The 13,124-nt window shown below is 40.6% G+C and overlaps 1 protein-coding gene across 3 annotated transcripts in view; it reads right to left on the bottom strand.

Moving 5' to 3' along the window:
- tenm1 (teneurin transmembrane protein 1) overlaps positions 1-13,124 on the bottom strand; it is a 165,843-nt gene that overhangs the window by 35,517 nt on the left and 117,202 nt on the right. For all 3 annotated transcript variants that reach the window (XM_056383289.1, XM_056383290.1, XM_056383291.1), the window contains 4 exons: positions 12,033-12,176; positions 11,021-11,273; positions 10,237-10,257; positions 4,984-5,216 (listed from right to left, as the gene is read on the bottom strand). In XM_056383289.1, coding sequence (XP_056239264.1) covers positions 4,984-5,216; positions 10,237-10,257; positions 11,021-11,273; positions 12,033-12,176 — 651 coding nt within the window. The remainder of the gene's footprint in view (positions 1-4,983; positions 5,217-10,236; positions 10,258-11,020; positions 11,274-12,032; positions 12,177-13,124) is intronic.

Below are 13,124 nucleotides of genomic sequence, written 5' to 3'. Positions count from 1 at the left end.
CCGGCAGCTTACGCTATGGAGAGACTACAAACTTGGGCAATGGCAGTGTGCTCAATGGTGCTGCAACATTGTTGGCTAAATTAAAATTATGGATTACTATTTAACAACTGTTTGCCATGTTGTAACAATATTATGCGTCGCAGCAGGCCTACTGCAGCTATGTCAACACTGGGGCACAAGGATGATTCATCAATGAGACAGGGGGAGGGATAGAAAAAGAGAGTGGAGGGAGTGGGGAAAATGAAGGAAGGCTCTAATTTGGTGCGAGGAGCTCACCAGAGGACACAAGACAAGATCAATGCCGGAGAATCACAGAGCCACAGCTTCAAAAAAGGAACGGACAGATATTTCTCTGTGAAGTCTACCACTCATTACCATTGGTAAGAGGGTGCGAGGAGGAGGAAGAGTGTGGGCTGTGGCAGATGGATGACAGGGAACCAGGGGGCTCCAGGCAGAAATCTCCAGAGCCTTTATAAGAGCTGGTTAGTCGGAGCACAATGGCCACAGAGGAGAGTCTGTGAAGTGCAGTGAGTCAAAGAGTATAAAATACCTGACCGTGAGAGAACAGGCAGTCATGGGACAGAATATTCTATTACTGTATAAAGGCAGGGATACAGCATGTTCTAAAGCATAAGGGGCATGAACACTGAGAATAATAGTCTTCTGATCGTTCATCAGATTGTAACAGAAATCAGCTCCAATCTTGTTTTTCTCTTATCATCTTCTCTTTTTTCCCTTTTTTTTTTTTTTTCCCTTTTCTGTCTGTATGAACTTAGGCTGTTCGGGGAAATAAATATCAAAGTTCTGCTATCAACTGTGGAGCTACTTTGTATTTAGAATCAGTGACATTTGAAGAGTGGAGACACTTGTGCAGTACATTTGTTTATTGTGCTCCATATCGACCGGCTGTCTGCCTCCAACGTCAGACTGCATTGCACGCACAAGCTGAGTGTGACTGACGGGGAGAGGCCGCGCAGGGCTGTGGGCGCAGCCTGAGTGACAGGCCTGTGGCTAAAACTCCTGTGCGACCCGGGGACAAAGAGGTGGCCAGGTGTGTGGGTGTGATTGGTGAGAGCGGTAAACAGATTATTTCTTCTTCTTTTTGTACAAATGCAGCCCCCACAAGCCAGATCTAGTTCTATTACAGACATCAGTACGGGATATTAGCTACACAGTGGCCTGATTCCACCGATTGCTGGGCAGTGGAAACAAAAACATACGCATAGTAACCTCAGCTAGTGGAAGACAAACCAATGCAGCATATGATGCTCCATCAAGAAGTGAGTGGGGAGTTCAATGTTACTGAACAAAGAACAGAAAACTGCAGCATTTTCTATTTGAAGGATTTCATTCATTCAAGTGTTGGAAAGGTAGATAGATTATTAGACATACTGTCCTCCTCTATGCTTCCGTAAACAAATGCAGGTTCGTGTTTTGCTGTGCATGGACACGCCGATGACGTTGATGAATGATAGATAATGTCGTTCCCTCCTCCCCCGACTTGCTCTCAGTTCTACCCCTCGTCCTTTTCTCTCATTTATATTCACGGTCGTCATTGTCAGGCATGTACTGAAAATATACTGTATGTCAGAATACGAACCAAAGCAAATATACCTAGGATGAAATATAAGCACAACACTATACACAAATATTACACATTTGTCATATCCAGAAAAAAATATGCGATCACAGCATATGCAGGAAAATGTGATTTTTTTGGGGGGAAATTTATCTCAGCTTAGCTTTGGTTGATGAGTGTGATCAAAAATGTGTCAGTACAGCAAGAAATAATCATTAGTGCAAGTTAAAGCTTGGACTTCATTTGTCATTTCAACTATTAAAAAAAAATATAAAACATATAATAAAAACAAATGATGAAATATTGTTTATCTCTCAACACCACAGGCATGCTGCTTTCACTGTTTTAGACAAACTGACACTTGATGTCTACATTTTACTTCTAGGGCCTTGTGCAATGAACAAAAAAAAAAAAAAAAAAAAAAAAACTTTCCAAACTCCAGCTTTCCCCTGGGTGACAATGTCTTATTAATGACAAAAGTCAGAAGACACTAGCACGCCTTGTTCCAGCCAACAGGCAGGGCAGAGGAAAGGAAATAGAAATGTAGTGCAACAGCAGAAAAGACACATTGCTGGAATCCACTCCTGTCAGCTAATAAGTAAGGGTAGAACGATTAACCAATTCAAATCGACACTCCAGGCTTAATGTCTGAAATATATGTGCATTAATTCAAATAGCTCGAACTGAGCTAAAGCTAGGAGGGAATCAGAGCTGAATCTGCAGACTTCTCTGTATTAGAAAAGCTTAATATGACAGGCGTATTTTGGTTAAGTTTAGCGCCTACAAGTGCGGTTTTCTCCCGTAAGCCAGGGGAAGCCATGCTTACCCCATTAGTCAGGCTATTATTGTCATTTTAATAAAAAGATCAAATAACTTGTCTTGTCATGACAATTACTGTATTCTTATCTTGTTCTCACGGCCAGCTACTTTCTCTTTTGCACCGAATATCTTCAAATTACTGAAACAGCCTCCCTTTGGATGGCAAAGTGCACAATTATTGGTCAGTTTGTGCAGTGTACTGAGCTGCTGCCACGCAGGCAGAAGCTCATATAGTGGTTAGATCTGTCGCCTCACAGCAAGAAGGTTCTGGGCATGAAGCTGCCAGCTGACTGGGGCCTTTCTGTGTGGAGGCTGCGTGTTCTCCTCTTGCCTGTGTGGGTTTCCTCCAGATACTCCGGCTTCCTCCCACGGTCCAAAGACGTGCAGGTTAATTGGATACTCTGAATTGCCCGTAGGCATGAATGTGAGTGTGACTGGTTGTTCGCCTCTATATGTCAGCCATTTGATAGACTGGCGACCTGTACAGTTTGTACCCCTACCCAGCCCTCACCCAATGCCAGCTGTGATTGCCCCCCCCCCCCGTGACCCTAAAAGGATAAGCAGTATGACTAATGAAAGAATATATATATATATATATATATATATATATATATATATATATATATATATATATATATCCACACAGACAAAGAGACAGTGGGAAAGTCTGAGACCACTTTCCCATGCTCAGACATACATGTGTGTTTGTGTGTGTATATATACACTAACATGAGCACGGCACCTCTGTGTGTATGGTGCTTACAGTAAGTACACTGTTGTGCCACTGTGTCGCTGGGAATGATCAGGAGAAGAACACAAAAACAACCCATTCATGGGAAAGTGGTCTCAGACCTCGCTGTACTTTTGACGTATTTCCTTATAATTCTTGTAATTCAGGCTTTGTGGACGAGTCAGTGCAACCCAGAATAGACTTTTCCATTTCCAGGGCTTTAATTGTAGTGAGTTGCACACTACAAAGCTGACACAACAAACTATTTTTCTCCACAGTAAACATTTTGACGTTATAGCAACAGAAGCACAGGTGCAACTAACAGCATTTATAATGGCCTTATTCCATTGACATGTAAGCCTTGACAATGAGCCAGCAAGCACAACACCAGGGAACACCTGAATGGACTGCAGCCATGATTATCTGTTTTATTAGCCACACTTGGGCTTTTCCTGCTGTGACACGGCAGAATATCGGCTGTGTGAGAGGACCAGCAGTAATTTGGCAAACAAGGCAGTTTTCTTGTTGTAAAAACAACATTTTGCAACAGTCACTTATTTTTTAAGGCGAATCACATGAAGAGAATTAAATAATTACCTTTAAGTAACTTTGACCAACAATGATAATTACTGAAGAGTGGGAGAATTAATGCTGCCTGGTTAAATCAATTTTTACTTAAAAAACGCCGGCAGGGTCGAGAAATAGAAATAGGCGCAACCAGCGTGAAACCGTCAATCCATCATGCCAGGTGACAACAATACAGGCTGGTGGTGGGGCTGTGATGCGGTGTTTATGTGCCAGCGCACAGTAGGATCCTTGAACCTATTAAGCATTATTTCAATGCCACAGCATATCTAAATATTTGAGGGCTTACAGTCAGTAAGTGCAATTTTATGGATTAAATGACTGTGTGTTTTAGTCAAAACATAGAAATCAGCCATAACATTGAAACTTACATTGTGTTTATATATCTCATACAAACATTTTTACATATGAATAATAAAGATAAACAGCACTGTAATTTATAGAGCAAATTTAATCAAATTTGACTTGGACCACAATTGTCTTTTGTTCTGATATAATAGAACATTAGTTTGCTATGTTTGCAATCCAATAATTAATCATTTAAGTCAAGAGTCAGTCTGGAATGAAATAATATTTTGAACAAGTATCAAGCAGGTTTCTGACTAGTCTACAAAAACAGCAACATCCCACAGGAAGGACACATCGCAGAAGGAATTTATAGATACCGATATATGTTCTATGATTATACAGTTTATAATGCGGCATTTTGACCAACTTGAATTGGTGGATGACAAATTCTGTGTAAAATGTGAGCACAATATTGTTATATGAAAAGAATCCTACCACCCTCCCACACAGATTACGATTTTCCAAAAACTATACTTCAAGGAGAACAATGTTCAAAGCACACGGATAGAGCACAGAGACAGTTCCAGGGTTATCAAAGTGACTTTTTATGAGATCATGATAGTAGTCTCTGCGCGTCCCATGAGGATTTCAAGACAGATACTCAAAGTGTTGCACTCGATGTTATGAACTACAGGCAAATCTGAAATTTTTTTTGTCATGAAATCAGGAAAACACTAAATTATTGAAATTGTCAGTGTAATGAGCTGCTTCAATACAAAAATTCTGACCTTCAGGAAACTTGTCAAAACCTAGGTGTACCGAATATTACTGAATACTGATCGGCGAGTACTGATTACAGATTACTGATCTCCATATATTTTAGCCTGGAGGGATTGTAAATACAGTTCACGCTCATGGCAAAAGTGTGTCGTGACTTACTGAGGAAGTGAGCTCTTCAGATGTAGTGTGTCTTTTCTCTTACCTCGAGGGTTATTGAGAGCGGCTTCGGTGGCCTTCCTGCCCTCTCCACAGTGGCTCTGGTCGAAAGGCAGACACTGCTCTCCCGTCCCGGCCACCACCTCCAGGTTACGTGACGGGTCTTTTGGCTGTCCAAGGTTCCTCACCCGGTACACTCTGCGACTGCTGGTGTCCGACACGTACAGAACCTCCCCCATCGGGTCCATGGCCAAGTAGTACTTATGAGCAGGGCTGGTGCTAGTAGGAGAAGGTTAATCAAGGTCGATCAAGTTAGAAAGCAGAGTAAGTTTAGATGGTAATGTGTGTATGCATGTATGTAAATTTTACCATGACACACTAGTGGCAAATAACAGCGTTTTGATTTTTTTTTTTCTGTTCTATTTCCCCAGAGTGACACAGACTGATGCTTCTTTATGTCATTATATGATGCAGTTTAAACTTATATTGACAGTGAAACTGGCCTATTTCAGGAAATTCTAATAATACTCAGTATTCACAACCACACAACACCATCAGTTGAAGTCAAGGCATTTAGCAGTAATCAGGTCATCCCAGTGAAAAGCATTAGTGTGAGAAACTCCAGGAGCCTGTGCTGGAACAACAAGATTAATCTCTTCTAATTTAAATAGTACAGATGGCCACAGCCATGGCAGCCGAATAATAGTTCTCAGTGATTATCTCATTCTTAGGATTTGGTATCAGTAAGTTTGTTAAGAAAAGAAAAATTAATAAGCTTACGAATTCAAAGTATTAAACCAGTGTCTCATATGTTTCTTGCATGTCCCTGCTAACACGAATAATCCCACGCAGTGAAGCCTACCTGAGCTAATCTCTACATACCTTCAAGATACTACATTTAAACCACTTAAAAAAGAACAAAACATTTTCACATTCACACGTCAGTTGAAAAAAAAAAGGTAAAATTCCCCCCAAAAACTACAGTAAACCATCCTTTAAACAAGGAGAACTAGACCTGTACAAGAGGAAAATAGTGCCCCTGGATCAAGAGGCGTGATAAGGCTCTCGGTAATGTGCTCCACCTTTTCTACATTACTCTTTTATATGTGTAAAATAGACTGTACGCTGCATAAACCGGATAGTCCTTATATCAAGGTGAAAATTAAGTAATTCCTTTTTTTGTGGTATATCTATTCACTGTAACAATAAAACAAAACATGGACCTTTTTTTCTTATTTCAAACTGAATTTCAGTTACTCTGGAAAATGGCAATGCCATAACTACAGAAAAGAAATACACTCATATTATAATGCTCACTCATTTTTGCTCTTTTTGATGAGGACATAAAGAAGAGCTCTCTTTGGGGCAAGATGTACAGCCCTGTAAGCCTCTCCTACAGTATTGTTATAAAATAGTGGTATAAAGGGATGTACACTTACTTACGATGAAACCATGAGGGTATTTTTGTATGAGCCTAGATTTTAATGCATTAGTCATTTGTTCATCAGCATTACAGCATCCACATGTCAGGCAGTGATAAGGAGCCTTATGCATAAATGTATATGCAGATTGAATAAGGTAGGTCATATTAATGCCTTGGTAAATCCTACCAATAGCTGCATCCTTATATAATGTTTCTGTGACATGATACCTGTTTTGCAAGAGTCTACTGGTGCATTATGACTGTATGTCATGTTCAGGAATCATATTTTATGTATGTACTGCATGTCTTTGATTTTTTGATTTTCTGCGTTGTACGTAATATGTCACAAATATAAAATGTTATGCTAGATTGTGAATTCTTTCCTTCGCTTCTATGGAACTTGCAAACTAAACTGGGAGCAACAGGAAAATTGGGGGGGCAATAACAGGGAGAAGGGATAACATGCAACAGCATAAGGCTGAAAAATACACTATGTTTTATTTTCATACTGTTTTAATAAAACTGTCTTTTATCCTCAGTGTAACCCCTGGATTACACCTGGGACAGACACGTTGCCTTCCAGCTGCGACGCGGCCTTCGGAGCTGATTGCGGCCACTCTAGATTTGTGATTTCACCAGATGCGTCGCAGCGAAGTGTCCCAGAAGCAGTTCTCCGCTCTGCTCCACTAAAATTACGCACCTACTTTATTTTTGACATAAGTCACATCAACCTGCAACGAACGGATTGAGCCGTGCAGGAAGTCAGACACAGGAACAGCATTGAACATCGAAATATAACCCCCTCTCCAGATTCCAGACCGTATGTTACATCATTACATCAACATCATAACCGCCAGGCCAGAAGTTAACCAGTCCTTGTGGGGTGTGAAGCCGTGCAGAGGACGGACCAAAACACAGTGACAGATGTGATGTCATACACTGGCAGCCAGTGGGATCCAGGGGTAAACCTCAGGCTTCAGTTGGCACACCATGAGCACTGACTTCATTTAGTCTCATGCTGACTGTGAGCGATGTACTGTCCTTTGAGTAGGAGCGCCAACACTGTGCGCATGTAGCTGAACAGAGACGACTTTACTTGCTTGAATACATATAATCTTCAATTCATTAATCACAGAAAACCTTTTTAGTAGATTATTGTGTTGTATTGTTCAGAATCTAAATTTTGCACTTTGAACACTGTAGCTAGCTGAGATCCAGGTGATCAACTGCGTCTGGTTAAAGGCTTCCTGCTGTTAAACTCAGAGACACCCCTGTAATTTTCACTGGCCATTTAATGAAAATCATCTTGCGAGGGAAATCACAATGTCAAGAAAAATATTTCTTTTGTCATGCTCGTCAGTAGCATGTGCACCGCTTACAGCCCTAAAAACCCTTTAGATGTTTCTTAACATTTTTCTCACATTTTACAAACAGTTTCCTATAATTGTCTGTTTGCCTTGCACAGCAGTTGTGCACTACGAAACTATTCTATCCTCACTCTCTGAAGAGAAAACTTCCCTCTGATATAAGCCGGAAACTTCTCACAACCCAGAAAAAAAAGAAGAAAAAAAAAAAAACACAGCAATATAGGCAAGAGTGCTGTCAGTCATCTAGTCCATTAAGTGCATAACTGTTTACAGAACTCTGCACTGAACTGCACATACATAATTTAAGCTTGATCCTAAGAGAGTTATTCGCCGTCTTCCAAAGTGTGCCACTGCTCTGCGCAGTATATCATATTTGTTGGGCCTCTTGAAGCGACCTCGAGCGTCGCATGGTGAGTACAACTGATTACAAATAACTTCACCTGTCTTTTCCTCAATTAGATGCTCACAGCTCGGAATACATTTATCCAGCGGACGGGAAATGAACAACAATAACAACCACAACACAAACAATCCCACTCTAGCCTCCCTTGTTCCCCGCTCACATAATAACAACAACAATGATCAGAGTTGATAGACACAGTGATCTAGCTGTTCCTGACCGTCTCTCTGAATCGAGCGTCTGGGCTCTCAGATGATATTGCAGAGGACTTCCTTCCCTATTTGCTTTACTCTTTGCTCACACTCTTGAAGGGAGAGAATAGACAATGGTTTTACAGTGAGTACATCCCATATTGTCTCCCCTCGGAGAGCACCTTGTTTTGAAGCCCTGTTGGCTGATAGGCACTTTGCTGGGAAGAATGTGGAGTGAAAAGCTTTGAAAGCTGAATATGGATGAATAATTAATGTATTTGACTTGGGAGAACAATAGTATAGAATAAAAGAGGAACAGTAAAAAGCTGGTGTGGAGAAAAAGGAGGAAGCGGGAACTAAAGGAGAAACCTCCGGGGTGAGGTGAGGGTAACCAGAGTGCCTTCAGAAGAATCCAGTTGCTACAGGCTAAGACCAGTGCTTCTCCACCTTTTTTTTTTGATGTAAAGTTTCCCCACAGGTGTGTGGGATTAACTACAGCACCCCTCCACTGACACCTCTCCCTGTGCTCCAAATCTGAATCGATTTTAAACTGGATGTTACTTAACTATTAATAATATTAAAATGGATATAATAGTGCATGGTACAATATTTTTTTCACATAATTCAACTGTGGTTTAGTTAAATTTGCATTCATACATTTGGCATAGCAAAAAGGACTGATGGATGTTTCAACCATTTAACCAACAGGCCTACTTTGAGCTATTTTGACCATTTAGCCGATACAACTTTACAACTGTTTATCCATTGATTTTAGCTAATTAGCTATTTATTCATACCTTTAGCTAACTATTTTAACTGGTTATCCATTATTGATTTTATCCATTATATAGTAATTATATATTACTTTTAACTAATTAGGTTAAATATTTATTCATTACTTTAAGCTATCTCTTTAAACATTTATCCAGTTCACATTATATCAGCCATTCATCCAGATATGTAATTATCTGAGCTACTCCACAATCTTTCTATTTGCCCCCTGGCAAGGCCAGAAGTATCCCCCCAGGGTACAAGTACCCCTGGTTGGGAATCACTGGCTTAGGCTTTCCAGTAGGTATTTACTATGGTTTGTGCATCATAGGCACATTTACATTTTCCCACTTGCAGACATTTGTACACACCCACCTATACAGTGCAAGCATACACACCCAGCCACGTTATCCTTTTTGCACGGTTGAAAACTCTGGCATGCTGGAGATACGGCATCTTGAAAACCCTTTCCCTTTTCAAATCGGATAAACTCTCTCTGTCTCTCTCACACCCACACACCCACACACACACACACACACACACACACACAGGCTCGATATAACCCCTGATAGTGGTGCACAAGCAGACAGCCACTCAAACATCCGCACACACGCGCACGCACACATGCACACAAACACACACACACACACAAACCCTTTAACATCTGTCTAATCTTCTGTCGAACATGGTGTATAGAGCTCACACAAACATCACAATGTCGAGGCCACACCAGGCCTCGCGCTTTTAGTCCAGCTCAGGAAGTGAATGAACCGCTGCATCCTCCAAACAGAGTTCTGCTAATCCTCTGAAACGGGAAATCCTTGACATTTTGGCTGATTTCCAGTTTACAAATTTAATATCAACCAGTGATATTCAAATGAGGATTCAATAGATCTGACTGCAACCTGAGAACATGAAGATTTTGGGTGTTTTGTCTGTGTATGTGTGTTTCTGTGTGTTTGTGTGTGTCTGTGGGACGCAGGAGAAGTCAGGTCAATCCAATTTGCAGCAAACAAACCAAGATAAAGTGCTGTGAGACATTCTGCAACATATCCTATCTTTTCTCTTGACACATGTCTTTTGTGTGTATGTGTATATTTTTCTTTTGTCAAGATATATAAAAGAGGTGTTAATCACCAATTCTCACCTGTGTCTGGTGTCCCGGTTCCTGATAATAAAGGAGTGTTTAAAAGGGAGAAAAGAGAAGGTAAAACAATAATTTGTGATGTTAACAAGAGTCACTTAGAATTTCAGTGGCTACAATGAGTCAATTCTCTCCTAATAAAGTGAGATTAGAGCTGATTTAGATGACTGTATTGTTTCACATTAAATATCAACCTAAACAGGAAATTTCTTGGCATTTCCTCCCAGAGGGCAGGGAAGTATCAAATACAGACACCATGAAACCTCCGTCTGAACCAGGAATATTAGTCAGAGATGATAATAATAGAGAATGAGAGAGTAAAGTTACATAAGAAGAACACATTACAGGACAAATGACTGTGCAATCCCATCGAGATTCTACGCTTGAGAAAGTACCGAAATAGAGAATGTAGTGCCTGCAGCGCAGTAGGAGATATCATCGTCATAATCCACGGGTAAAAAATATCTTTGTTTCACAGCAAAGACTTTGAGCTTCTCTCACATCCTAAAGAGGTAGATTAGAGCCTGTGATGCCTGAACCTCACATACTTGGCTTTTGCATGAAGACAAACTTCAGAGTGTATTCTGTTGAGATCAAAAAGATCACAACTGCAGATGCCAACCCGAGCTAATGCCATACTAACCCGTATCAGCCACACTAATTTAGTTTTAATTGTGCTCAAGTCAATCCAGTGTTCAGAATCTCACTGCTTCCCACTATGGGAGATCCCTGCCAAGATCAGACTGGTCTTATCACAGGCATACTCAACAAGAATCATGAGTCTCACTTGAGTTCAAGTATGGTTCTGGTGTATCCATCAGGATGGACCCTGCGGATGAAGTTGAAGTCGCCCACGTACAGAGAGCCATCAGGGCCGCTGGCCAGTGCCACGGGGGCAAAGAGCATCATGTCTCTGGCTGCACCGCTGCAGCTTGGACCACAGGGGACACTCCGGTAGAAGCCATTCCCCATTACAGTGCTGATGACAGGAGGCTGCTGGGAAAGGAAGACGTTTTCGCCGTTTCCTTTGTGAAGGATTCCTTGGGGGGAGAGGAAAGCAGTAAATACCTTAAAGGCCGTTATTACGGTGAGTGATGGGATCCTATATGAACACACAATTTCCTGCCAAAGTTAGAACACTTTTGATTATTGCACATGATTTCAGTATTTTTTAATTTTGTCCGAGCTCCTCTCACTGCTTTTTATGTAGGTTGCAGTCACATGAAGAAAGTCGATGTCACACACCTCTCTGCACCAATCAGGATTTAGCAATATTTGAATCTAAATGTGATGACAGCTATCTGGTCAATCAAATTCAACTCTTAAATCAAATAAAGAATAGCTAACAATGTTGTTTTTCCCCTTAATATATGCATTGTATATTTAGTGAGGAATGTTTAATGTTACAGACAAGTGCTTAAGATTTGAAACAACTTTTTCCGGGGTTTTAATGCAATAGGTATTTATTGAGCTGGTTTATTCATAGTAGGATGTAGCGTTGTCAGCTGGACTACTTCCTGTAATGTCAGATTAAGTAAACTAAAATATATTTAAAGTGGGAGCATTCTGATCCTTAGTCATACGGCTACACTGTATGAGACCGACCCAAAGGAAGCAAGATATCAGTGCTACTTCTCGAAAAAAAATGAACAAAAATTCATTTAATTTCAATCTAGCTGAATTCAATTAATTTCAGTTCTTGCATCTGAAACTAAAGGCAAGTGCAGCAGCAAAACAAAACAAAAACAATACCCAGGTATATTGTATATTGTGTTTATGAGACTTGTGTTTGTCCTCACCGCTGCGTATGTTGAGGGTGTGGTGTTTGTCCAGAGACCAGCCTCCCAGGTTTGAAGGGACCAGTTCAAATCCTTGCATCAGAGCGGTCCTCCTCTCCCACTGGATCACACCAGGACACGACTCGTACTCGTAGCCGACCGATACTGAAACGCAAATATACACGAAAGGGCTTGATGTTATGCACGGTAATAACTATGTACTGTGCACCTGCTGTGCGTAACACTAAAGTAGCAGCAAAATAACTATGTGTGGTGGTATTTGTACAGAACTTGACAGCCAGACTTTACACACAAATACGCACACACACACACACACACACATATTCTCCATTGCACTCAAAACTACATTGTATTGAGTGGTGAAACAGATGAAAGGCCTGTAGCGAGCCCTCATCAGTGTGCGTGTTTGAGAGAGATCAGTGAGAAGTGGAGGCGTAATCAGGAGGAGCCCGTCTTCATGAAGGAGCCCTAGAATTAGCTGCTTGGCCTCTTAGTTGTAATGATACGCTGTGCAGCATCCCACTACAACTAACAACTATCAACAGCTTTTTTTGGCTTGGCAGGATTAAATATGTCTCAACAGTAATTTACCACTTCAGACTTGGAATACGTTTAAAGGCAGAAGGTGTCAAAGCCGTAGGGGCTCTCAAAAACATGTAAACACACAGACACGCTTCCATACACGTCAATCTGCAACTCACAATCACACATACATGTAGAAAGAAATGCATGTACAAAAAGTCACCAGTCTTTTTCAGAGGTGAAAAATACTTTCACTCAACTGTACTTAAGGACAATTACTATTATGAGGGATTATTTTTAATTCATACGACCTTCTATTTGAACTCCACTACAATCATTTGACAGCTCTAGTTATTAGATACATATTACTGAAATAGATAAAGGTAAAGGGTATTCTATGACATGATATTATTAGACGAGGCTACTCGAAACCAGCAGACGTAGTAGTTAAAATGTTTCTGTTTGAATCAGCCACAACACTAAATATAAACCAATAATGTAAAATAAGTATAATAAATAATGTATTCATATTTTGCTGGTAATACTTCTGTTCCTTTTTAAGGCAGAACT

Source organism: Seriola aureovittata, chromosome 8 (genome assembly GCF_021018895.1).
Source record: "Seriola aureovittata isolate HTS-2021-v1 ecotype China chromosome 8, ASM2101889v1, whole genome shotgun sequence".
NCBI classification, from domain to species: Eukaryota; Metazoa; Chordata; class Actinopteri; order Carangiformes; family Carangidae; genus Seriola; species Seriola aureovittata.
This window is presented reverse-complemented; position numbering and strand designations above follow the sequence as displayed.